This window comes from Mirounga angustirostris, unplaced genomic scaffold (assembly GCF_029215605.1).
Source record: "Mirounga angustirostris isolate CCGP_5_RB_7025 unplaced genomic scaffold, mMirAng1.0.hap1 SCAF_8, whole genome shotgun sequence".
NCBI classification, from domain to species: Eukaryota; Metazoa; Chordata; class Mammalia; order Carnivora; family Phocidae; genus Mirounga; species Mirounga angustirostris.
The window spans coordinates 135,486,300-135,512,311 of NW_026991716.1; the positions used below are offsets into that span (position 1 = coordinate 135,486,300).

The 26,012-nt window shown below is 41.9% G+C and overlaps 1 protein-coding gene across 10 annotated transcripts in view; it reads left to right on the forward strand.

Moving 5' to 3' along the window:
• ARID1B (AT-rich interaction domain 1B) overlaps nucleotides 1–26,012 on the forward strand; it is a 439,835-nt gene that overhangs the window by 291,101 nt on the left and 122,722 nt on the right. For all 10 annotated transcript variants that reach the window (XM_045865795.3, XM_045865798.3, XM_064598272.1 and 7 more), the window contains one exon: nucleotides 15,256–15,499. In XM_045865795.3, coding sequence (XP_045721751.2) covers nucleotides 15,256–15,499 — 244 coding nt within the window. The remainder of the gene's footprint in view (nucleotides 1–15,255; nucleotides 15,500–26,012) is intronic.

A 26,012-nucleotide genomic window follows, 5' to 3' on the forward strand; every position in this document is an offset into this window, starting at 1 on the left:
TAAAATCAGTCTTTATATTTTTGCTTTATTCTGCTTACCTATTATCTGATTTTTAAAGTTTCCTTCAGCCATCTTACTCAGCTATGTACAAACAGACTTGCTAATGGAGACCATGAGGAAAATTCTATTAAAAGTCTTAGCCTGATAGGGGCGCCTGGGTGGCTCAGTCAGTTGAGCATCTGACTATTGATTTCAGCTCAGGTCATGATCTCAGGGTTGTGGTATCGAGCCCCACATCGAGCTCCACGTTCAGCACAGAGTCTGCTTGTCCCTCTCCCTCTGCTGCTTCCCTGCTCGTGCTCATGTGTGCCCGTGCTCTCTCTCTCTCTCAAATAAATAAATAAAACCTTAAAAAAAAAATCTGGGGATGCCTGGGTGGCTCAGTCGGTTAAACGTCTGCCTTCAGCTCAGGTCATGATCCCAGGGTCCTGGGATCGAGTCCCGCATCGGGCTCCCTGCTCCACGGGGAGCCTGCTTCTCCCTCTGCCTCTGTCTCTCTCTCTGTCTCTCATGAATAAATAAATAAAATCTTTAAAAAAAAAAAATCTGAGCCTGACAAAATGTGAAAACTATGCATATGAGCATAATTTATTTGTCCAACTTTGTCTTTCATCTCCTTACCATACACATTTACATTGTCTTCACATCTATTCTGAAAATACTAGTATGATTTCATGCTATACTATTCAGCTGTTACCCATTTTTTGAATGGGCCTTTTTTAAAGTTCATGTGTCATTTGCCTTAGAGTGGGCATAAATTAATACTCTGTTCATTATTGCTGTGGCTCTGTGTGAAAGACTGTTCAAATCTCCAGGGGCCCCTTTTGTTTTGTTTCTTTTGCAAAAAAAAAAGCTTCAGCATTTTTTAAAGTGATATATGCTCAAGTACAAAGAAGAAAGAAAAAACTCTCCCAGATCTGAATACCTAAAATAACCACTGTTAACATTTTATTGAGCATCAGCTGATACCTCTTAGGCATTAAAAAAGGCACACAAGTATATTTTATATGTACACATAAACGCATATATATATTCATATAATAATTTATATTTTTACATCAAATAGATCATGTCTTCTGCTTTTACCTGATTTTACTCAATAGTCTTTCAATAAAAATTATACTTTTAACATATATTTTTAATAATTATTATACATTTTAAATAACCCACTACTAAGTTGACAGTTAAGTGGCTTCTAACTTTTTTGCTATTTTTTTTTTGCTATATCTAGTTTTCTTGTTATTTCTTTTTAAATTTATCCCCACACTATGTGATATAATAAAAATTATGATGGCTAATATTTATTAAATACCTTCTTTATTAAGCTCAATTCTCTCCACATCTTTGAGACAGAAGTCCATTTTATAGATGGTGAAACTGAGGCTTGGGGATGTTAATCCACTTGCCTGGTCTACACCATTAGGAAGTGATGGAGAGAAAAACTAAACCACAGCTTCACAGCCTGGCCCGATTACCTTTTCCAATCCCTTTTTGGCATGCAGTGTTTATCATTGGTAATGCTAGATTTTAAAGTACCAAAGGCTATTTACTTAATATAATATTGATTGTTATCATAACTATTTGCCTGGCACATAATTATCTGGTAAATATTTGTTATAAAGAATGGAAGGATGCATTCATGCCACTATTTACTCATCCTATTTTATAAGTGAGATGATTTTCTAGAAGTCATTTGCAAATTCTTTATCCTGGTCTCAAAATGGGATTTAGATTACAAAGAGTGTTAAGAAAACAAACCGTGTGTCTGAAATGTTGTGTATATTTATATGGTTATGTTGGCATATATGTACACAGCAACTGGTTATTGAGCACATGCTTAATACTTCTTATTCATAATTATATCTGATTGTCACTACAGCATAAGTGATAATTTTCCCTATTTTGGGGATGGTGAATCTGAGGCTCAGTGAGGCTAAATAACTTGCCAGAGATTGGGTGCAAGAAGTGATGGGGCCAGGACTTGATTTCACACTGCTCTTACTCCAGAACTCATGATTTTGACTGCTCAGTTATTACTGTAAACCCACATCCCAGTGAATATTTAGTGAGCACTTGCCTGGTGGTAGCATCGTGCTTGGTGCTTTGGATATAGCAGTTGTTTAACTCTCCCATCAACACCCTGAGGCCGTTACTTTATCATCCCCCCACTACCTACAGAGGAGGGGTGGAAGCTTGTGGGGCTCACTTATGTGCCAGAGTCCTTGGAATTTGGGAAAGAGGGGCTGCGTCGGGCTGGGCTGTGTGGTTGCAGAGCCCGGATTCTTTGTAACCACCATGGCCCACATCTGGAAAGATCACTGTTTGATACAATATGAAGCTAAAAAACAAAACAAAACAAAAAACCCAACTAACTAACATCTAATGAATGCCTTTAAAAAGCAAGTTTCATTTGAGGAGGGGAATATGATGTAGAGATTTAGAAGACTTTTCAGGGATCTACAGATTGATGACTAAAGTTTAAGTCCAATTTTATTTCAAAACTTACGATTTACTGGGATAAAAGAGGAATCAGGCAATTGATGGGCTTGCGCGTCAGGTTACTGAAGTCCCCTCCCTGTTCGGAGGTTTTAGAAAGGGAAGGGCATGTGAGTTTTACCCTTCCGCCATTCAGAATCCTGTGTCTTAATCTGCTCGTGGTGGCTTTGAGGCTGCGAGTAGTGGACTCCAGTGCCCATCAGAGAAAAATCGTCCTTCTCCTCGTGGGCCCTGGGATGCGCTCCAAGTGACAGGACAATTACCCGTAAGTGTGAGGCTCAGGAACACCGTTTGCACACACAGCAGTGGCTCTGTTGAGAGGTCACGGGTTTGAGGGTGCAACACGCCGTCCTTCCAGACCGAATCCAGGCCCTTATTGATGATGACGTTAGTTATTAGCACTAATATCACCGTCATCATTATTGGCATTTGCAGGGTTCTGTCTGAAACCCTGAAGAGGTGTATGACCACCTCCTTCTGAGAGGCAGTTTTACAAGCAATAGGTTATAAAATGGTTATATGCTCTTAGGAAAAATTATCACGTAAAATTGCACTTGAGTGCTAGCACTTGAGGTGTTAAGTGACCGGCTGCCCCTGTACGTAGATGGAAAAGGACTCCTTCTGGAAACCTCTTACCGAAGTGAGTCTGAATCATAACTGAAAATAAGAAAAATTCATGTTTTTAAGTTTGGCTTTTGAGGGAGGTATTGACTGTGTTGTATTTCATTTTAAAATATAAAAATAACCTCCACAAAACCTTTCCATCTGTAATGTAGTCCAGCTAATCTTGTACAAAGAAAAAAAAAATTCTGGATTCTCTACTTTTTTCCTAAATTAACTCAGAAGTCTTAAAAATAATTTCTGTGAAAATATAAAAATTTCAGCTTTCTTTTATGTTGAAGCCATTAGACTAGTTCTTTCTATTTCTAGTGAGATAATTTTAATGTATCTGTAAATACTGAAGAAATAACTCGTTTGTAGATATTTTGGCATAACTGTTTGAAGAGGAGATAATCATTCAAAGAAGGAAATTGGAATTTGAGCTGATGTGGCCTCAGTATTTATTGCATCATTAATTCTATTTTTAACTTATTCTTTAAAACAGGAGTGATTTGAATCCTGTGTCTAATACATAACTTAGCATCAGGAAATCATCTTCTATTTTAAAGGTGATGCCCTTCACAGTTTCCTTATCATTTGCTTTATTCATTATATTGACCCATTGACAAAATAAACATGATAATCCCCACTCCACGACTGAATAAAAGATTAGGTTGTCTTGCCCACAGCTGATCACTGGTGGCACCCAGCTTCAGACCCCCTTATTACATCCAGCATTTAACTCCTGAAGCAGGGTCGTCTCTGTGCTAACATTGTGTTGTGATTCTTAAATTGTGAGTCATTATGGGTGGTGGTGTTTTTTTTTTATCATTCTCCTGTGAGTCACTTTCCAATACTAAAATATTTGTTATAACTTCATTGATAGAAATATCATAGAAAGTCTATATTCATGAACAGAGTGCAGGCGGCCTTGTCTCACTCATTAAAGAGCTTATGGATGATTGATCCATGGCACCTGAGAAATGAAAAACTGCGTCTTCCATACAGAATTTCCCTTCTCTTTTGGTTACTACTTTTGGGGCTTTCATTTTAAAACCCAGTTCCTACCTCTTACTGGATTTGGTTTTAGGGCCTGCAGACCCCCTGTCATTACCCACTGGGATGAGGAAAATGGGGGGAGGAGTGCCTTCCCACCTCTCAGCCACTCCCTGTGACCTCACTGCTCCCTTGCCCTGGACCCCGATCCACACAGTTCAGGCTCTCTCTCCTACGCCTCTGCCTGTGCCCCACAGTCATGGTAGCTCACACTCCCTGGGATCCTACTGCACCTGTCCTTTTACCTACAATTTCTCCTTTAAGGGACGCCTGGGTGACTCAGCTGGTTAAGCATCTGCCTTTGGCTCAGGTCATGATCCCAGCATCCTGGGATCGAGCCCCGCATCGGGCTCCCTGCTCAACGGGGAGCCTGCCTCTCCCTCTCCCTCTGCCTCTCCCCCTGCTTGTTCTCTCTCTGTCAAATAAATAAATAAAAATCTTAAAAAAAAAAAATTCTCCTTTAATTCTCACAACAACTCTCTTAGGCAGGTACTAGGATTTTCCCCAGTTTATAGAGAGCAAAGCACAAAAAGGTTAAGTAGGGTCACTTCGTAAGTGGCAAAGCTGGGGTTTGAAGTTAGGTCCTCTTGCGCCAGAGTTTCCATTATGGCACATGCTAACAGCTCATTAAAACCCACCCTCAGAAGTTCTGCAGTAGATAAATATGGCTTGGCATCACAGGGGAAGCCGCCGTGCACCCCGTTCTGGTGTCCATGGCAGAGCGGCCTTACTAAGATGGGAATGGATGGCTCTTGGAGGGAAGTTCAGCTTCCCCGAGCAGAGTGCAAAGGTCCATTTCCGGATAGACCAGGTTGCTCAGGCTTAGATGCCATCCATGTAGCATGTCGGCTATGGTGAAGGGATGGAGGGAGGACCGTGACATTATTCTACCTTCTCTCCTCTCTTCCCATTTCCCTTCTGATCCAACAGCGCTGCTCCCCACTCTCACTGGCTCTTCTGGACTCTGCATTTCCGCTGTCGCATTGATGGTCCCCTACTCTGTTGCCTTGTCTCCTTTGTTGTCCTCTGTTGATTACCTGTTACTGCATTGGGTTTTTGGTTTGCTTTCTATCAACATTGTTTGTGAGCTTCATATTAATATTTTTAACTCTAGCTCATTCAGTCTCACTGCTGTGTAGTATCCCATTTTCTGAATACATCTCTAATTGATATTGCCGGAGAATTAGTTTGTCTCCAGTTTCTGTTGTTACAATACTGAAACGATGTTTCTATGCGTGTATATATCTCCTAATGTACATAGGCCAGAGTACACACTTATTAGCAGACTTCCTGGGTCATTAGATAAATGCACTTTCAGCTTTACAGTGTGCTTACAAATTGTTGTCCAAAGTGGTTATACTAATTTATATTCCCATGAGTTGTGTCTGGAAAAACATAAAGCGCCTATTTTTCTCTCTCCTATGTTTTTTAATTATGAAACCTCAGTTGGAAGTATTACTTCATTTTTTTTCATTTATCGTTGATAAGAGTATCACTGATTCATCTTATAAAGAAACTTCAGTTACACCAAAACACATATATAAGATAACTGCCTTGGCCATGCAAAAATTAATGGAGATAGGACAGTCCTTCCTTGCAGAAGAATTCCAAATAATAAATGTAGGAGGAACGAAGGAAATAGAAAACCAACATCAGAACACCTTGCTGCAGGCAAGGTCCGCTGATAAATGCTGAAACAGTGGGCAGAACTTTAAGGAGAAATAGGATATTTGCATTGCTTCAAATATATCCCCCCAAACATTTACTTATTCTGTACATTTTTTACATACACCCACAAATTCTTTGATACTCATCTAGGAGGTAGAGCTTAATTCCCCTCCTTTAGGTATGGGCTGGACTTAGGGACTCCCTTCTCGTGAATAGGACATAGAAAGGGGAAAACTAACGTAACTGTGGAGAAATCTGGCAGATGCCACCTTAACCAAGTCATCAATGTTGACATCACCTCTCATAAGTCACGTTTCTGTCATACCCTCATAGGATGCCTCATAAGGGACACTTCACCCTGTGATATTCTCCCCCCAAATCTATAACCTCAGCCTCATCATAAGAAAACACCAGCCAAGCACAAATGGAAAGATAAATGTGCCTTGGTTACTTAACAATGTTGACATGAGGGAGCCTGGGTGGAGGGCGTATAAGAACGCTCAGCACTCTGCCACTTTCATAGAAGTCTAAAGTCGTTTCAAAATAAAAAGTTTTTGAAAAATCCAGGGAGGGGTTAGAACAAGAACATGTGTTCATATGGTTCATGTGAATAGGGAAAATGTCAAAATGACTAAGTTTTAGTATTGTTGGATAAATAAAACTTCCCTTTATTCCATGTAGACTCAGTACAATTTGTGAGTTGGGTGTTTTCTGTTTGGTTTTTTTTTTTAAGTTGCTAATTTATTTGCATTCCTATAGGTCTTACTATTTTAAAGTATTTCATTGCTATGTACTGAAGAAATAAATGTCTCCTGAGCGTTCATGCCTTTTTGTTTTTAAGTTTTATTTTCAGAATTTCGACGTGCTAAGCATTGTACTTCTAAGATAAACAGTAGTTTTTTACCATGAGAGACGCAAAAGGTGGTGTTGATTGCTTTTCTGTTATAAAGATTTATGACATGCTTTCAGCAATAAAAACTGGTATCAGTAGACAGACTCTAAATTTTACATATTTTCAGATCTTGTTAGTTTGTCAATTTGCTTTCAAAGCACATGGGTCATTCATACCTTCCAGTCTCATACCTGACATATTGATATTTGTAAAGCACAAACCCATAAACCCGTGTCCCTCGTCCTGCGTGTAAATAGCTGAAACTGCCCCCCCCCCGTTATAACTACGTGTCTTAGGACTTGCCACCAATGGTTTTGGGGGAGGATATGTAAAAAATAGAATCTGTTAAAGCCAGATGTTACTCATTAATTATATTTGAAGCAATGCAAATATCCTATTTCTCCTTAAAGTTCTGCCCACTATTTCAGCATTTTAGACACTGCTGTGCTGTTTTAAGGGTCAGGTGTATATATTTCAACTCATTTGTCCATTGATTCTTACACAGAACTGAAATGAGTGGGGCAGCTGTGTAGACTCCCCAGGATTCCTGCAGTCTAGGAAACACACCCCTGTCTAACCTGGACTCTAGTGATGGAGGCACTTGCTGTCATTGCTGTTGTTCCTTCATTTGTTAAATTTTATATAATGCTAAAATATATAGATCTTGAAAAACCTTTCTACAAATTTCTTCTTAGTGGTACCTATAATTTTAGTCATGTTCTGAAAGCATTCTTTGTTCATAAACACTTGAAAACGTGATTTTTTTTTCTTTAAAATGTTCTAACATTTCTTTCCATTCCTTTTCCTTCTCTGATAATGTGAGAAGTCACCTGTTGACCTCCGTTGGCTCCCTGGCTCCTAAAAAGTGCAAACACGTGTGGCTTGGTGTCAGCGGACAGAGGTGGCTCACAGCTGGCCTCATCCTCCCCCTTCACTCAGCCTCTATTTCTCAGCTTCCTGGCGCGCTTCTCCTCTCTGCTCCACGATGGCGTCCCTCCCAGAGCTCTTGCCTTCCACATTGTTCTCTCTGCTTCCAGTCTCCTGCCCACCACTCATCCAGAGGGTGCGCGTTCGCTCCTGGTCTGGACCGTCTCAGACAGCAGCCCCTGGGCCACCGTGCGCAGGCTGAGGACACCTGTTCTGTGTTCCGCTCTCTTGCTGATGCACCTCTCAATCACAGAAGTCCTTCCTTCCTTGAGAATTCATCTCTTTAGCTGTCTGTCGCTCTTCATTGAGACTCCATGAGAAAGGGACATTTAAGTGTATAGGATCACGGGATAGGCCAGCATTTAAATATCAAATGTCATTCATATGTACAAACTGCCTTCTACCTTTTTCCCCATCTCCTCGCACCCACCTGCCCCCACAGCTTCATCTGCAGACCTTAGATAGGGCAGGCCGCAGTACAGAATCTCTCCCCAAATTAGTCATTGTCCTCACTTTATTATGTAGTTTTAACTTCACCGGTGGTCTGTCATTTGTATTAATAAGCGTCTTTAAGATGCCATTGCTCTCAGAATAACCAAGGGCCTGCATTTATTCACACGTGAGGCTTGTTTAGTGTTTTCAGCACTGACTTGGGCTTTGGCTTGAGGTTAGGAGGGGTCTGGAGGCTCTTGGCTGTGTTGGACAGTGAAATCCGTTAAAAAACATTTTGGTAGGAACAAGAGATTGGGAGCTAGTAAGATGCTATAGATTCATCATATAAGAAAATAATGCATAATTTCTCTGGTGCTTAGAAGATGGTAAATCAGTGGTAGTAACAGTTGCTGTTGCTAAAAAGTCGTGATGATTATGTTCATTATCATTATCATTTGTGAGCACAGTCCTAGTAGTGTAGCCAAGCAGGGTGATGTTATTTCCAGATGACAGTAGATCCCAAATTCCATAGAGTGAAAAGAAAACCATAAATACATTTTCTTACCAAATAATTTTTAAGTTCAAGACTGCCCATACTGTGTTAAAGGGTCTGCTTGTTGTTCTTCCTAGCCTACACAACATCTTGAGACTGTTGTTAATAGTGGAAGAACAGAGAATCTCCCTGGGCAGAGTTCAGAAACTGAGAATAATTTAGGATCCCCTTGGGGCTTCTGCAATGGAAAAAAATTCCCTTCCATGATGCATACTTCATACTTACATTGTTTACCACGTCTAAATTTAGAATGGCAGCACATTTCATATCAGGAGTTCTAACCCAAGGACCTTTGAGGCTAGCTTCTATTTTAGGTGCTGATTTTTAAAAATCAAAGGAAATATAACCATATTAACAACTTTTGCTTATGATACTATGCTTAACTCTGAATCCTGCTTTTGTGAAGTATCAGTTTAGTTGATTACCCTATAAATGTCCCATTAAAATGAGAGTTACCCATAATGGAATCTTGGCTTGAGAAAAGGAAAGCGGTTCTTGGCTATGTCATTACAATGAATTTTGACTCATGAATTTTCTTTGCATTTATCCTTGGCTTTGGCTAGGGGTTTGTCATTTTTGGAGCTTGTGACTATGTTTAAATTAACATCAAACACTTTTTTTTTTCCAGTTGGCCTCGTACATCTTAAGGCTATGTGTTGTATATATTGTCACATACAATGAAGAGATAAATATTTGTTATTTGGACATGTTTAAATAGAAAGTGATATATATAACTTGGAAAGAAGATGCTTTTAGAGCCTAAAAATTACTGCTTTGAAGGATTTTTTTTTCATAGATTCTGTTTTTCTGTGCCTTTGCATTTTTTTATTCATTTAGACAGGAAGCCTAAGCTTTTAACTCATTTGCTGTCTAGACAAATGAAAGCAGCAGGGACTTTGGTGGGTTGCACACGGGTTTGTGCTGAGAAGAAACCTGCTAATACCATAGAGAGTGAACAGAGGCACTGTGAGGTTTTTCCTTTTGTGTGTACGTCGGTCCAATTATTGACTCAATTCTAATATCAATTTCAAGGTGTGTTTGTATCACATGTCCAAAATGATAGTTCTAAAATAAAGTTGGAAGGTATGAAGTGATTTCACAGTGTGTGAAGTATCAGTTTGTAAAAAACTAAGCAGTCTAATGAGGCTGGGGGTGGCTAGCCTCAGGGATGCTAATTGGAAACAGAGGGCTGAGAATTCGTTGCTAAATTTTAATAGTGAATTCAGTAGTTCTCACTAGAGCATTTATGGTAAATATTTAGAAAGATTTGCATGTGCTAGCTTACTTTGTATGGTGTTTGCAGCTGTATTTTACCACAGAGCATATAAATTCAGTGACATTCGCCAGAGACCAGTGAAACCCATCCTCTCTTTAACACCACACCTGGCAGAAGGAATCACACAGCCCTTAAGAAAGTTAGGGTCTAGTTGGAGAGAGAAAAAGAAAAAAATGCATGCCTGAATTTTATACTCAATATTCTAAAAAGGAGAAGAGACACTATTCCTGCTTTTGAAGATGACTGAGAGACTTTTTAAAAGACCATTGAACTGGCATTTTAACCTGTGCGTCAAACCCATGGGAAGTCACAGTGAGAAATCATTAACTGTACCCTATTAAAATCCTTAAACAAGAGACCTGAACTAGTCTCATTGATTGAAATATCTTCTCTGTTTCTAATTCAGTGTTTATCCTCGTGCTCTCTTGGGGCACTTCTGAGCAAGAGATGCCCAAATGTGTGCGCTCCTCTCCAGTTCTCTATCAGATGCTGATCTGATGCTATCAACTAATTGTATTGAGGACCACAGCTTAGAGGATTTTGGAGTTGATTGGCTTTTTTAAAAACCCGCTTATTTAATTAAACAAGGGAGTAAGATTTTCTGACTTATTCCCAGGTCTTTGAGACAGTAAGACATCACCAGGATTGATGGAATTTATCCTTGAGTCAGCTACTACCTTCCTAGATAAATTGAATTCCATCAAAGCCAAAGATGACTCTTGATGTAGTAAGTCATAATATACTAACAGTATTTTTAGGAAGGATCATAGATAATATGTAGACCTGAGAGAGAATATTTATAATGTTGTAGGTCTGTTTTGCATTTATGTAGATCTCTAAAAATTCTTCCTGTGCTCCTCCTTCATGGCATGTTCCCATATCCATCACTGCCCTGTCACCGCCCTTCCCCACCCTGTCCCACTGTATTGAATCAGGAACATATTTGTGCTCTGTGTTAATTCATAAGTGTTTCTCTTGTCAGAGTCTTGATAGGATTGTTATTGCTCCCTGGTGGCATTTATTCCAAGTGCAGTGAAATCTCTTGTACTTGTCACTTGGATTAGAATGAAAATTTTACATGGACAGAGGGTGCAGAGATGATGGTTTACAGAGGGAAAGTCTTTGCAGGGAACTTTCACTTAAATTAAATTTTAAAGCAAAACAAGCTTTTCTTTTTTAAGGCATTGATTTTCTAAAAAATAAATTAACCATCGACAGTAGAAGTTATATTATTTTTGGTGTGCTGGAAAGTAGTCAATATCCTGAGTGATGTCAGATACTGAAAACCCAACTCGAGAGTAAGATTTTACCAACTAAGGCTGTCCTGGCAAAATCCTGAATTTACTCTGTAGGAGCCCATGAAGTCATTACCTCACCCGTCACTCCCCTCCATACAAAGGAAAGATGCCGGAAATGCGGTGGGGCAGGGGGACTCCGGCCCCTTCAAAGAGTCCTCCCTGCCATTACCTTACCTGCCAGCTTCCCAGCAAGATAAATGGAAGCACTGTAGCTTGAAGGTGCCTTGGTTAGAATGAGATGCAGTAAGGTCTCTCTGTTCTTTCCAGACATCATAGATCTGATAGTACTTAAAAGGAAGAATAGAGTTGGTGCCCTGCTGACTAAATTGTCCTCCAGAGGAGTATTAGTTACAGAGCTTCTTTGTTAACTAGGCTGAATGTTTAAACCACTGTTGAACTTCTTTTATTAGCATGTTTTAAGATAGCTATACATATGGATACCCTAAGCGTCTGCAGGGTGGGAATATTTCTCTATAATTTACATATAAAAGTTACGTGTATGTATAATAGTAATATAGAAATTATATCTTTTTATTACTCTTCTGTTACACTGAGGTCTAGTCAGCCCTGAAATTCTGATGACATGTGAGCACTGAGAAAGTCACCGTTTTTATATTTTTCTCTTGGTATTTCCTCGATCAGCTTGTTGAATAACAGAAATGTTTTTCATGCTTTTGCAGCTTGACTGAAGCCTTCTTAACACCCATCCATGTCACTTGTTCAGCCATAACTTGGAATTTTAAGGGAGGACAGGGAAGGAATTTATAGGTCGTGTGGAGAATTTTACAAATTTCCAAGTAACAATTTGGGGTTTGTTTTTTTTTTATGAAGAAAGATTTGCATAAGATTATTTAACTTCAAATAATGATGTTTTTAAAAATCAAATCTATGTCAAGTCTTTTCTATGTTTAATCCCATATGTAGTATAATAAAAGAGAATGGTTTTATATCTAGTTATCTACCGTTTTCTTTTTCTCCAAAGAAGCATCAAATCCTATTCTCCCCGCCCCTCCCCGCCCCAACTGATTTTGTCTGATTGACCCTTTGTTTATTAGTGATACACATTCGTGAGGTATTAAGGGAGTGCGTCTACACCTGGAGCCCACCAGCCATCCTCACTGGGGGCCTCCCTGGGTGATTCAGATACCTGCAGAGAGAGCATGGCTCTCTCTCTGGCTCCCATTCAGTGTTTCCCCGGTGGATGCAGCCGTGCGGCCAGCGCCTGTTCTTGGAGAAGCGCCGACAGGTCCTGCCGGGCAGTGTGTCACCACGAACTTCAGCTGGGGCCTGTCTCTCTCTCTTTACCCCAAGGGAGAGGCAGCGGCCGTAGAGGCTATACCAGGAATCCCGCCGCTCTCTGAATCGGGGGTTGGCACACTTTTCCTGAAAGGGCCCCATGGTAAATATTTTAGGCTTTGCGGGCCACGGGGTCTCTGTAGCAGCCATGGGCCACACATAAAGGAATGGCGGGGACAGTGTTCCAGTAAAACCTTACAGACACTGAAATTTGAATTGCAAGTATTTTTCATAGATCACAAAGCATTGCTCTTGATTTTTTTTTTTTTCAGTCGTTTAAAAACATTCAGCTGGTGGCAAAGCAAAAATAGGCAGGGTCCAGTTTGAGCCCCCAGCCAGAGGCTGCAATGCTTTGAAGAGCCCCTCTGGGGGTCCCTCCGCTCTTCTGTGAATTGGTTACATCAAGTTAGGAAGGGAGGGACTTAAAGAACCATCCAGGACTCCAACCACTCTTCCCCACCCCGGCACCCATCCTCACTCTGAGGCTGTGCACGTGAGGAGTCAGCCGTTGGCCTGGGGAGGGAGGGAGGGAGGGACCGATGGAACTTGCCCTGTTTTCTCTTTCAGCAAGTCAGTGTGTATGCACATGTACACTCTGCTGGCTTCAGTGTTGTTTCTAGAAAATCAGATACTTGCCTTGATTTCTGAAGTGTGAGTATTTTCTCCATTGTATGTAGCATGTCACTTGCTTAATAACCTTCCTGTGTTTCTGACCCTGCTTCGCAAAAGCTGTGTTCAGTTCAAAGAGTCTGAATCGAACTGTTGTTGAACCCAGTAGTCAAGTCAAATACAGTGTTTTCGCAGCTGAATATGTGCAAAATCATGCAACTTGTGTGCCCTGGGTAGAAATGTTTACTTTTTTCCTCTGGATTCTGAAAATACGATTCCGTTTGCCCCATTTCATTTTGGAAATTTAATGATACTTTCTCAAGTGGTGATGTGTTCAATCTACGCTGTGACTATTATGTTTGTTATTCATAAGCATGGTTATATGACGTTGAAGAGTACTCTCTACTTAGATGTTATTCTTCTTAGCATAAGAAATTTTTGTTTTTCCGTAACATTCATTTTTATGAGGCTTTCATAGCTATTTAGAAGGTATTTTTTAATCATTGGCAATTTTGCTATTAAAAAAAAGAGAAGTTAATTATATGATATAGCAGATGGTTAACAGATAAACTTTCCAGGAGACTGGGATCCTCATCCTGAGTTTGCTTTTTGACATTTGGGGGGACCCTGAAGAGCTATAATCAGCTGTGCTTTACCTGCTCCCTTTTGTATTTGCTGGTCTAGATTCATTCTTCAGATCCTAAGCATCCACCTCCACCAGTTTTCCAAGCCCTAGTTTTAGACGTCCCTGTAGTAAGCAGTGAGGTAAAATTAATAAAGTTGAATGAGTCGAGGGTATAAATTAGAATTGAATATGCTTTGTAGACTGTAGCATCATCCAGCATTTCTGATCCCGTTCTGTAGCATTTAGTCCTAGATCATCAAGACACGTAATTGTATACCACACCGCAGCCCTGAGAGCCCAGTCGCACCAGCTCTGTGCCCTGCCTCGGTCTGCAGACTCTTGTGACCTGGGATCACAGGCCGGCCCTGGCCGACTGAGCACCTGCTGGGTGAGCGGGACTGCGGGTCTGTACAGTGGGACTGAGCGCCATTCTGGGCCCTGGTGCCACGGCGGTGAGGAAGGCCAGACTAAAGTCTCTCCTCCTTTCAGTCTGACGAGGGTGCAGAAGCCTGTTTTTCTCCTCTTTCCCTCAGCCTCCCTTCGTCCCCTTTAGCAGATGGTTCTGTCCTCAGTGGGGTCACCTTCGACCATAACTGACTAGCTGAGCTTCAGTTTCTGTATCTGTCAAACGGTGATTTTAACAACTGCCTTAGAGGGTGTTAGGAACAAATTAGTTGGCACTAAAAATTGTTTCTTTAGCTTAAAACTGTTATAAAAAAATAAGGTATAACATTAGGACTCATTTCTGCCAACATAACCTCAAAGGGGTTTATATTCACATTATCATTCAGAAACACACATATTACTATTTTATTATAATGGCACTTACAGTTACTTAGAATGCAAGAATTTCTCACCACAAGGTTTGGTTAAAATTTTGCTGTTCTGTGGGGCGCCTGGGTGCCTCAGTCGGTTGAGCACCCAACTCCTGATTTTGTCTCAGGGTCGTGGGTCCCACATTGGGCTGCATGCTCGGTGCAGAGTCTGCTTAAGATTCCCTCTCTCCTTCTGCCCCTCCCCCTGCTCACATACACACGCATATGTGCACTCTCTCGAATAAATAAATAAATAATTGCTCTTCCATTAGAGTATTATAGTTTGAAATTCAGACAGTCCTTCAGTGTTGACTCTAAATAGAAGGATCCGGAACAGTAGTTTTCAGTGCTGAAGCCAGCATTCCATTCAGATGGTAAGTCACCACCTCAAGTGCTGTTTCCTGTGACTCCTTGAACGTGTGTGTTGGACTAGGCGCTGGCAGCTTGAAGGAAAGCTGTCAGATGGCTTTATGAAAGAGAGGTACAACTGTATTTACTTTTGGGGGCTGGAACAGATCTTAGGGTTCAACTCACGAGAGAGCTCCTGGAAGTCTTCTAATAACAAGTGGCCACACTCTGAATTTTGGGAATTATCTAAGAAAAACTGTCTCTGAAAGGGACACTGTTAGGATTTTTAAATCATTTTTTGGTCAGGTATGGGTCCGAGTGTGTTACTCCATAAATATATGGTGTTTCTTTCTTTCTTTCTCAGGACCTGTCTGGCTCCATCGATGACCTCCCCACGGGAACGGAGGCAACTCTGAGCTCAGCAGTCAGTGCGTCTGGGTCCACGAGCAGCCAAGGGGATCAGAGCAACCCAGCTCAGTCACCTTTCTCTCCGCACGCATCCCCCCATCTCTCTAGCATCCCTGGGGGCCCATCGCCTTCTCCTGTCGGCTCTCCTGTGGGCAGCAACCAGTCGCGATCTGGCCCGATTTCTCCTGCAAGTATTCCAGGTATTCATTTCTCAGTAACTACTATTTTACTCTGTAGTCAAGACAGACCTAGTGTTCATCGAGAGCAACATGCACGCCACTGCTTTCTTACTGTTGAAAAACCTGGTGATGTGAATTGTCACCAAAGCATTTGAGAGTTCCAGTTCCTAAAGATACTCAACTAATGAATATAAACACTCAATAAAATCACCAATTACTTTAATATTTTTGGCTTGGCCATTCACCTCATGCTAGAAAATTATTTATTCTTAGCGAATTTTGTAGTGCTTCTGTTCACTAAGGTGCTCTGTTGGTAAGTGCCACCAAGGTGAGACTGTGTGCAAGGATTGGCCTTAGTTTGTATGGTTCTGTTTAATTTATGCCAGGACGGATATTGTGTAGCCCATGTTTCGTGTTTACACTCACCTGTGTTTTACTTGGCCCGCACACATTCGGGTCCTTGTTACTGAAAGAAACGGACCTTCTGATTTTGATACGAGGAGTTCATGTTCCAGTTAACTCTTGCATTCGTATTTCAGTGGTCTTACTGCTTCTGTATCTTCTGCTGCTTTATTGTGTACGTAGGCTTATTTGTCTGTCACGTCCACCTTTCTTATGTCAGCATCACCCATTTCTTGTATCAGCAAACTAAATGTAATTTTTTTCCCTTGTAACTTTTGCGAGCACAATCTAGGTGGCTGCTAGAAAGTGCCTCTTACGAACCTATTAGAACTATATTAAATTGCTGATAAATTTTCTAATAGTTTACTCTGTTCTCTTGAAAGCATGGATGGTAGTTTTATCCCTTCTTACCATTTTATTTCTTTTATATTTAAAAAAAGCTCATGATGGAATGTTTTATATATAAACATACATATAAATGTATAGAACATGCTAATCGTGAGACATAACTATCAAAGAATACTCATGAACCCACCATCCAGTTTAAGAATTGGAGTATCACCAATGTTGTGTGTCTACCTGTGTGTTCCTCCCTTCTCTTCAGGCTTCTTCCTCTCCCCTGCCCCAAATACTCTCTGAATATTTTTTAATGGTTCCTTTTGGGGTTTTTTGAAGAATTTTATTGCAAAAATTCATAGAGTATATATCATTAGTTTTGTTTAGTTTTGAGATTTATAGAAATGTATTTATAGAAACATACTTAGAATGACTGTATCATTTTTCAGCCGAGCTGAGACACTTTGGGGGCAGGAAGGGTTGCTATTAATAATTAAAAGACAATAGGCATAAACTAGGAAGGTTCTTGGCACAACAGGAAATGTGGTTACCCCATTTGTACTGTACTGTAAATGGTCTCCTAGAATTTACTTATTTAACTAAATATTCTGTTTCTAAGATTCATCCGTATTTTAGAAAACAGCTATAATTTCGCACATTTTGATGAAGGCATTTTGATGTTAACCTTTCTTTCAAAAAGAATCTCTGTCCTCACAGAGATTATAGTAAAACCTGGATTTATCTGCTTTTAACATTTTTAAAGCTACGAATACTCTATGTTTCAGAATTCCTTAGGCAATTCTTGGTTATGAGATGGTCTTTGAAGCATCGCTTGCCTCAACATTGGAAAGTCACACGTAAAATACTGTATTTGTCGAGCAAGAACGCGCTGCTTTCTAAATTGGATCAAAAGGACTTTTCTTAATAACTTCGGTGAAGACTTTTCTGAGATATAAAGATATTGTAGTTTTTCATTTAAAATTCCTGACGCAGGTAATTCACAATCTGATGATTTGCGTACCTACGTTTTATCATTCCGATGGGGATTCTGAGGCTTCCTCCTCACTGTTTGGATTTTGATGTGGTGTAGAACACATCCCCCAAGAAACGAGCTCGCTTGGGACACATGATAGCGCAGATTGTGGAGGAGGTAGCTCAGCAGGGGCACTGGCTTCAGCGTCTGCTGCTTCGTTCACTCATGCGCAGGGTTAAGTTGGTCAGCGGATGACGCTTCTGATGACCCATTAGCCCCATCTCAACAAGTCACACCAGGCGGGGGCCTGGATAGGATTCTCTCCGCCTGCTTCCTGGGAAAGGAAGTTTTTAGTAGAAAGCTCTCAGGTTTCTTGGAAATGTTGTTTAAAGCATCCAGTTCGTTTTTAAACTTGGGTCCAAAATGCGAACTGCTCGGGGCTTCCATTTTCATTTCACCGCACACTTCCAGGCCGCTCCTCTGCATCGCCTGGTTCAGGGAAGAGATGCCACAGCAGAGGTTCCATCTGGGGGGAGGAAGGCTCTTCCAGTAGATCCGTAACCACGTTTGCTGAGGGCAATGGGGTACAGAGTCGTGGAATTGTATACAGCACGGCAAATGGAATGTCTCTTTCATGTTCATGTTACTGTAAGAGGAATAACCTCCTGGGAAATCTGGTCGGCAGTTTTGACACCTGTTCCCTGTTCTCCTGGCTGGAATCACAGATTACATTTCAGCGGGATGGACTTTTATAATCATCTGACATCACCTCCTCATTTTACTGGCGCTTCCTGGTTGTGTAACCTTGGACAGGCCTCTAAGCCTCTCAGCCTCAGTTTCTGCATTTGTAAAGATAATAACTGTATCTCTTAGGGTTCCTGTAAAGTTCAAATGTGTTAATGCACATGAGGCAGGTACAGGGTCAGCACTCAGTGCATGTGAACTCTTGTTGCGTACGGTTATTATTACCTGAGACCTGGAGGCTTGCCCCCGTGATTACCGCCCAGACCAGCACAGTTGGTTTGGGCAGCGAGTCTTCTGATTCTTAATCCAGCGGTGTTCTTGTTCAGTTCAGAAGACACGCATGTCAAGTTTCCAGTGATGACTTGCTGGGTTTACTGAGGTCACTCAGTAGGACTGCCTTCAAGCGAGCCATGAAAGCATAATGTATTTTCACGAAGTTGAATCCATGTTTCTTCTAACTGGAAAAAAAAAAAAAATGATAAGTTAGTGGTTGATCTTCTTGGGGATTGGGTCTGAGAAGGCCAAGAGGAGACCAGAAGACAAGGGGAAAACAAGAATCCATACCCTTGCTTCATTTAGATCCTAGGCAAATTGATTGTTGTGTAATGTGATGGGCAGTCAGTCTCACATAAAATTTAACACTAGAGGTAGTTTAAAATCCAGGGTTATTTCTCATACTTTTGCATGTATTGAGACAGCATCAACTAACTGGTCAGTACACCCTCTTAGCGGCCAGGTGCAGTCAAGCAGGTTGCTCATGGACAAGGACATGGGCCGGAGGGGTAAATGAGAGTGAAATTCAGGCTGCTCTCCTTGGGAAGGGGCACCCTTTTTTAATTCATACAGAGGAGCCACACATCTATCTTGCCCTGGACCTCTTGGTGGTCATCCTCCATGTCTTGCGTCCAGATACTACCTGTTTCTCCTCCTCTGTTCCCAAAGCTAAGCCCAGGGACGTTCAAACATCGGTTTTTGATAGATGTTCATCACAAACCTTGTATGTTGTTATCTGAAGGGGATTTGTTAAAAATCATGAAGGCTTTTGTTTGAAAAAAATTTTGGTCTTCTCTTTCCCTTCACCTAGCCTATATGCTCTTGTTTTTTTTCTTTTTTCAATGGATTTGTGTGAACTTGGTCATAGGTAATAAAACCACGTTTTCGAGATGGTCATAAAGTTGATTGTTCCTTTTTTATTTAACCAAATGCAAAGACACCTTCCCTTAGAGAATCATTAGGCCCATTTAGTAGTCTCACCTTCTCCTGTTCCCATCCCTAGTCCTCATGTTGAAGTTTTGTGAATCCATCCATTAGATCCTAAGCCCGATGTACGGTCTAACGCCATTTGCTTCTGAGTCTGTCCTGGTGAAGTACGGATATCAGGTGGCGATGGCCTGGTGTCCCACCCAGGGCAGGAGACTCCCGACTGCTGCTTTGGGAATGTGTGGTTGGACTTTCCGCCCCCCCCCCCCTTTTTTTCTGTAATACTGTGCTTTCTTTCTCCCTGTTCCCTCCTCTCGTTGCCAGCACTAACTTGTTTCTTCTGACCTCGCTTCTCTTCCATTACCTCCTGCTCTAGATTGCTCCTGCCTCTCTCCGTGTGTCACAGATTGACTCTTTCAATCATTGTCTCTGGCAAGTCATTGTTAAAACGTGCAGCTGGTGTGTAGCCGATAGCCGCGGTGGGGTAAAGCCAAACTGTCGTGGGGCTTCTTCCTACTGTTGCCTCCCAGGGTTTGTGAAAAAAAGAACAATCATTTTTCTCCATCTCTGTCCTGGTAAATGAAATTGACAGCTAATGAGAACTATTACAGAGGTAGATAAACAAAAGCCCAGGAAAGCATCCCAAATGGCTGAATCTGCTTCTTGCCTGTTAAACCATTTCTCCACCCACTGCACATTTGCCCTCCTGTCCTGTTGCCTCCCAAACATTGTGAGTGTCATGGGGACGGCTGCTGTGATACATGCTGGCACCGCATCGGCCCTGGCACTGCCCTCGCTCAGTGGGGCTTTTCCTTCCTGCGTTCTTTTGAAAAGCAGGATGGAGATTTTCTATGGTAAGTAGCCACATGGATTCTCCCTTTGTTTGCACATTCCTGGGCTCCAGCCCTGCGGCAGTCGGCAGTCCGTAGTCAGAAGTTAAGGGTTTCAGCCCCATCGTTCAATGTAAACAAGCATTGGAGAACCAAAATGTGTACGTTGTACGTTTCCCCCAGTGCCATGATACGTTTCCTTGTTTCTCCTTTTTGTTTTCATTTCTCCCTCCTCTTTATATTGGTGTATTTATATTTAGAGACAGAAACGAAGTATCTTCATCTTTCTAATTGGTAGTGCGCATGTATATACACATTTAAATCAGGCAAATCTCACGTCGGGTGCAATTGATTTGAAAGGTCTGATGTTAGACATGTGGTTTCCCTTCTAATAAATGATCCCGTTGTACTTTTGCTGCTTACTGGCTCACATCCTAGAGTTATTTGCCTTGGTTTTAGGAAAATAAACGATTGGGTCTTGCATGTATTGTGTAGGTCTGACACGGGGCCTCATTCGTCCCCACACGTAGCAAAGCTGACACAGCACAACATCAGAATGCGTAGCTGTTGCCAGAAGATTTAGTGGGTGTTAATTTCACTTGTCTTGCCTCCAGAGCCAACCATGCCGTTTACTAACAAAGCAAAAATGTAAATAAGCCCAACTTTTTTTAAATTTTTATTTTATTGGCCAAAGGCTTTTGTCAGCTTTTTCCTCCATGTGCTGGAAGCAGCAACAGTGTTAAATATTAAGAAGGGTGAGCATACAGTGGAGAGTGGTGATGGGCAGGCAGAAATTAACTGTTCATAGCCTGATAAACATTTTTGTTTATAAAAACTTTAAATGTTCAGACTGCTGAGAATATTCATTGGTTTTGTTAACAGAGCTCTAAGGATAGGAACTGTAAATCCCTGAATAGATTTTCTCCCTTTTTTTTTTTTTAGCACTTGGCATCTGCACCAAGTCCAATTTTAGGTGGAGTTAAGACCCTTTCATCTGACAGCAGAAGGGCTATTGATTATAATAGGCTAGGACCAAAGATACAAATCTAGGTATTCATGTTGGCGTCATGATGAATAAATGTTTGTTTTTCATGGTCATTCCTTCTGGCTTCGTCCTGGATCTTTATTATAAGACTAATCAAAGACCCCATCCTCCTGGCGGTCGTCAACAGAGATAAAGTTTCATCAAATATGAAAGTAAAATTCTTTCTTTTTGAGTTTTATGTGCCTTGCTGTTTGAGGTCTCGCCTCTCACATCGCCCTTTCCAGCTTGACTGCCGGCCAGAGGAGAGCGAGAGAGAGAGAGAGAGAGAGAGAGAGAGAGAGAGCGGGCTCACGCACATGAGAGGCTGTGGGTCAGGGCGGTTTAAGAGCTGAGAGACCGTGAAGGAGGAGGGTGAGGTGGACCGAAGTCTTTCATTAATCTTTCAAGAGCGGTCCTCATCGCTCCGATCTTTTGCTATTCATGCCTCCCTCCTCTGGAAGCTCTCCTTTCCCTCCCTCTGCAGTTCGCTGGAGCATTTCCGCGGGTGCACACACACACACACAGCTGCTTCCGGGGAGCCTCCTCCAGGCGCACACACCCCTCCCCCCAACACACACTCCATGCCCCTTGACCTGTGCAGACTCACACCCGGCAGATACCTTCAGTTGCTGTCCTTCGAAAAGGATCACAGGTTTTAAGAGCCTGTAGAATCGGTTTGCCAGAGATCACCCTTCCACTCTCTTAAAGCACCAGTTACTTTACAGTTAAGCCTGATTTCTCTGAAGCATTATCATGTCAGTTCCTGGATGGTGAGTGATGCATCCAGCATACCCAACCAGTCCTAATGAATTTGTACCCCTCAGGAAAATCTCAGATACTAAAAGAATGAATTCCAAAAAAGGTGGCACATATTCGATTAAATATGGAAAATGACTCTTTTAGGGCAGCACTGTGGTATATCCTATGTAAGTGCTCACCTGCTTCTACCCTCCACTAAGCCAAGTGAGAGCTAGGATGTCTGTGGGAGCTGATAGAGCTGCAGATACAAACAAGAAGACACTCTGGTCAAAAAACTAATTTTCTTGCTTAATTTGACATTCAGACAAGCGGATTCTGGAAGGATGCTGTAATGGGAAGGAGAAAAATGAATTGCATTTAGGAGTTAGTCATAGGCTGGAGTGAACAGGAAGGATTTTAGTGAGAGGAAATGATAGTTCCTGCTCTAATTTGTCAAGATTAGTACCTACAAAATGAACACCAGAGGGTGCAAGCCGTATCTCTCGATTTTTTTTTTTTTTAATCCATTCCCCTTGGATTTTTAGAACTCTTAGGGCTGAAAGCCTAACCCATCCTACATAAAGAAAATTTCCACTTTTTAGTTTATCTTTGCTTAAAACGCAGGGTAAAATTCTGAATTTCTTTCACTCTGTGTGAGTGGTTCTAACCCAGTTTCCTGTCATGGTCCCATCAGGAGCATCTGCCTCGGAGCTGTCACTGCAGGGAGTGACACATTTTTTACTTGAAAGTGCACAGTCACCCTACCTGGTAATCTTATTTTAAAACATCTATCAAGTGCCCCGTTTTGGCTTCTCTCGAAGTAGAAATCCTCCAACAGCTTGTTGCAAGGAAGATGCATGCTGCTTATTGGCAAGCTGAGCAGGAAAAAAAAAATTCTTAAACACAAAATGCCATTGATATATCCGTGTTTTTAATCTGTGGCAGCCTGGAAACCATCAATTCAGCAGTTCTACAAACCATGGAGAACTTCAGCCGGTATTTTTTTTTCCCTTACAAAGTAAACTATTTGTATGTTATATGAAACAGTAATTTCAGATCCGTTCCAAATGATGCTTAGCAGTACTTAAGAAAGCAACAATATATTTTGTCTTTGAGAGAGATGCGACTGCATTTCTGTAGGGCTTAGACACTAGAGCCTTCCCCTTTCGGGTACTGATTTGAAATTCAGACCGGGAGCCGTGTTATGGAGACTCAGCACTTTGTTGACATCGTGGTTGTTCTCCTGCTGTGTCTAGAGGGCAGGCTCCCCACTGCTGACCTCAGCCAGATCCTTGCATTCTAAACAACTGGGGTTCTGAGCTACCCTTTTGAGGCCCCTTCTGACCCAAGTCAGGTATTCTGGTAATTGGGGAATGAGCATTTCTTCTTTTTTTCAAAAGCAGAAATTATTTTCAATTCTTCCAGTCCAGTCAATTTCAAATTAAACCTATTCCACTCCTTCTTCCATATTCAGAAATAAGAGAATATTAGGATTTTCTCAAAATACACATTTCCAGGTGGTCTTGCTCCCCCTCTCAGTTAAAAATTAAGTTATGCAGTTCAGTTTAAACTCTCCCTCTCGGTTTCCATTCCCTTTCTTGGGTCTTCTGCATATGAAAACATAGAAAAACCTGTGTCACCAGGGAAATACTTGGTGTCTCCTTCCCACTCGGTGAGAATTGCGGTGACGAATGTGTGTACGTAGCTGATCCAGCAGCCCATGCCCAGTTCTCCATTATTTTTTTACACTGTTCACGGAAGAAGCACTTCAATCTCCTTGTTGACTGTTTGATTTCAGTTCTTGAGCCGAGCGGACCGTCAGCCCTCTAAAACTTGTGTTGAACTGAGTGTTGTTGCTCCTTGAATCAGCAGTGCCCTGCGACTGTCGAAATGCCGTTGGCATTGACCTGCACTGTTCGCTACCTTCACGGGGAGCGAGGAATTGGAACGGAGGGTACCAAAGCTTTTGTGAACTAATCTTAGCCTGGAAGTAAAAGTTTCACAAATCATTCGACTATGCATTTTGGAAAAAGGTGATAAAATGAGTAGTACTTATGGTCAGGATGTCCCTAAAGCTGATTTCACAAACTTCTGATCTATGTTACCATATTTTCTAAAGGGAATAGATACCAGTTGTGAAGAGAACAAAACCGTTTTACAGCGGGTGTTATGTTTATTTCTCTATGTTCCGATAACCCTGGAGCCAGGATTATGATGATGTGTTGATTGATTATAGCCTGTTAAGTCTCTTACTAATCAGTTTCATCACTTACTCTCAGCTCACACCCTTGCACCTTTGATTTCTCTTCCATAACAGGGTGATATGGGTTGTCATTGACTAATGAAGAACAGAATTGGTTTCGGCATGAGACAAACGGAATGCCGACACCAATCCTAAAATGCATTAATCTTTAATAATTCACATCTGCATGTTTATAAATGATATAACCAGGGATTGTTAATGTTGATATTCTCCCTTCCAAACAGAAAGTGACACAGGAGTTTGTACTTGCAAACTACATTAAATGCATATAGCCGAATGCCAAGAATGTGACCTTGCTGAGGATGCCAAATGTATTAATTCATTGGGTGGCTTTTTGAAAAGTAGCATGTTGTACTTTTGCTGTTGGATAAATCAGGTGATTTCCTGAGGAAGGCCAGCTGGCCCAATGGCTCATTTTCCTTCCGTCCTTGTTTATCGTTCTCTTTCATTCATTAATTCAGCCAAGTGATGAATACATCTGCTGCTGCGGGCATGTTTTTAGGAACTGGGGAAAATGCATTGAACATGAATGACGAAGGGCCCTGTCCTCATGAAACTTATATTCTAGTGGGAAAGCTGGGAAATGAGCAAATAAGTATATAATTTATTGTCAGGTATTGTTGGGGGAAAATCGGGTAGTTTCTTTTAGATAGCAGTGATTGGGGAAGGTGTCTCATATTTTTTCTTTTTTAAGATTTTATTTATCACAAGCAGGGGGGGAGCGGCAGGCAGAGGGAGAAGCAGGCTCCCGGCTGAGCAAGGAACCCCATGGGGGACTCGATCCCAGGACCCTGGGATCATGACCTGAGCCAGAGGCAGACACTTAACGACTGAGCCACCCAGGCGTCCCTAGGGGAAGGTGTCTCTTAGAAATTCATATTCGCACCGAGAACTCAGTGATCAAAGGGCAAAAGCAAGCCGTGTGACTATCTGGGAGAGAGGTATCCCCGCGGAGCAGTGAGCAAGAACACAGGCCCTGAATCAGTGGTGTTTTTGGTGTGCTGGGCAGGGGAGACACAGGGAAGTCACTGGGGCTGGAGCACAGTAAAGAGGGGGAGATGGAGACAGAATGGGTAGGCAGTTAGATTGGAGAGTAACCAAGAGCCTGCTTATAAAGGGCTTGTAGGTTATGATCAGGATTTAGGAGCTTACTTTAAGTCTGATTGGAAGACATGTGGCAGGTAGAGAAGGCAGAGAATGGCATCCAATATAGGCTTTAAAAGGATCATTCTGGCTGCTGAGTGGACCGTAGGGGGCGAGGGTGGAAACGGGGAGACGGGCTAGGAGGCTACTTCAGTAGCCTAGGGGAAGTTGGTCATGTCTGGATGTGTGAGTAGCAGAAGGGGACAGAAGGGTTTTGGGCCCTAAGATTGGATTCTCTACAGTGGAAGACAAAGGAGAAATTAGTTTTTAGGGGGGAATCAAGAGTTTGGTTTTGAACATGTTACATTTGAGATGTTTATTAGGCTTCCAAAGGGAGATTTTGAATAGGCAGCTGGTTCTAAGAAGAATCTGGATTCTGAGCAGAGATCTCAGCTGCAGAAGTAAGTTTGTGAGTCATCAGAGTTCTAGATGACGTTACCTAGGGCACCTAGCCTGCATCATAACCACCTCGAGGGCTTGGGAAGGCAGGTGACTGGGCCCCACACCCCGGTTCTGATTCGGTAGGTTTGGGGTAGAGCTGAAAATTTGCATTTCCAACAAGTTCCTAGTTGGTGCTGAAGCTGCTGGTCTGGGACCTGCTGACCTGGGGATTGAGTGAAGGCCAGTGGTTCCCAACCCTGGCTGACAGAACACCCCAAGAGAGGATGGGTGCAAGGCCCAGCCCCAGAGCTGCGAAGTCACCCGGGCTGTCTGCAGTCCTCCACCAGGACTTTTTAAAAAGCTCTCCAGGTAATTCTTATGTGCAGCCAAGGTTGAGAAATACTGAGAGAAGAATTCTGAGGACTGAACCCTAGGGTGCTGAGAAATGTAGAGAACAGGGAAAGGAACAGCCAGTGGTGTAAGTGGAAAACCAGGGAGAG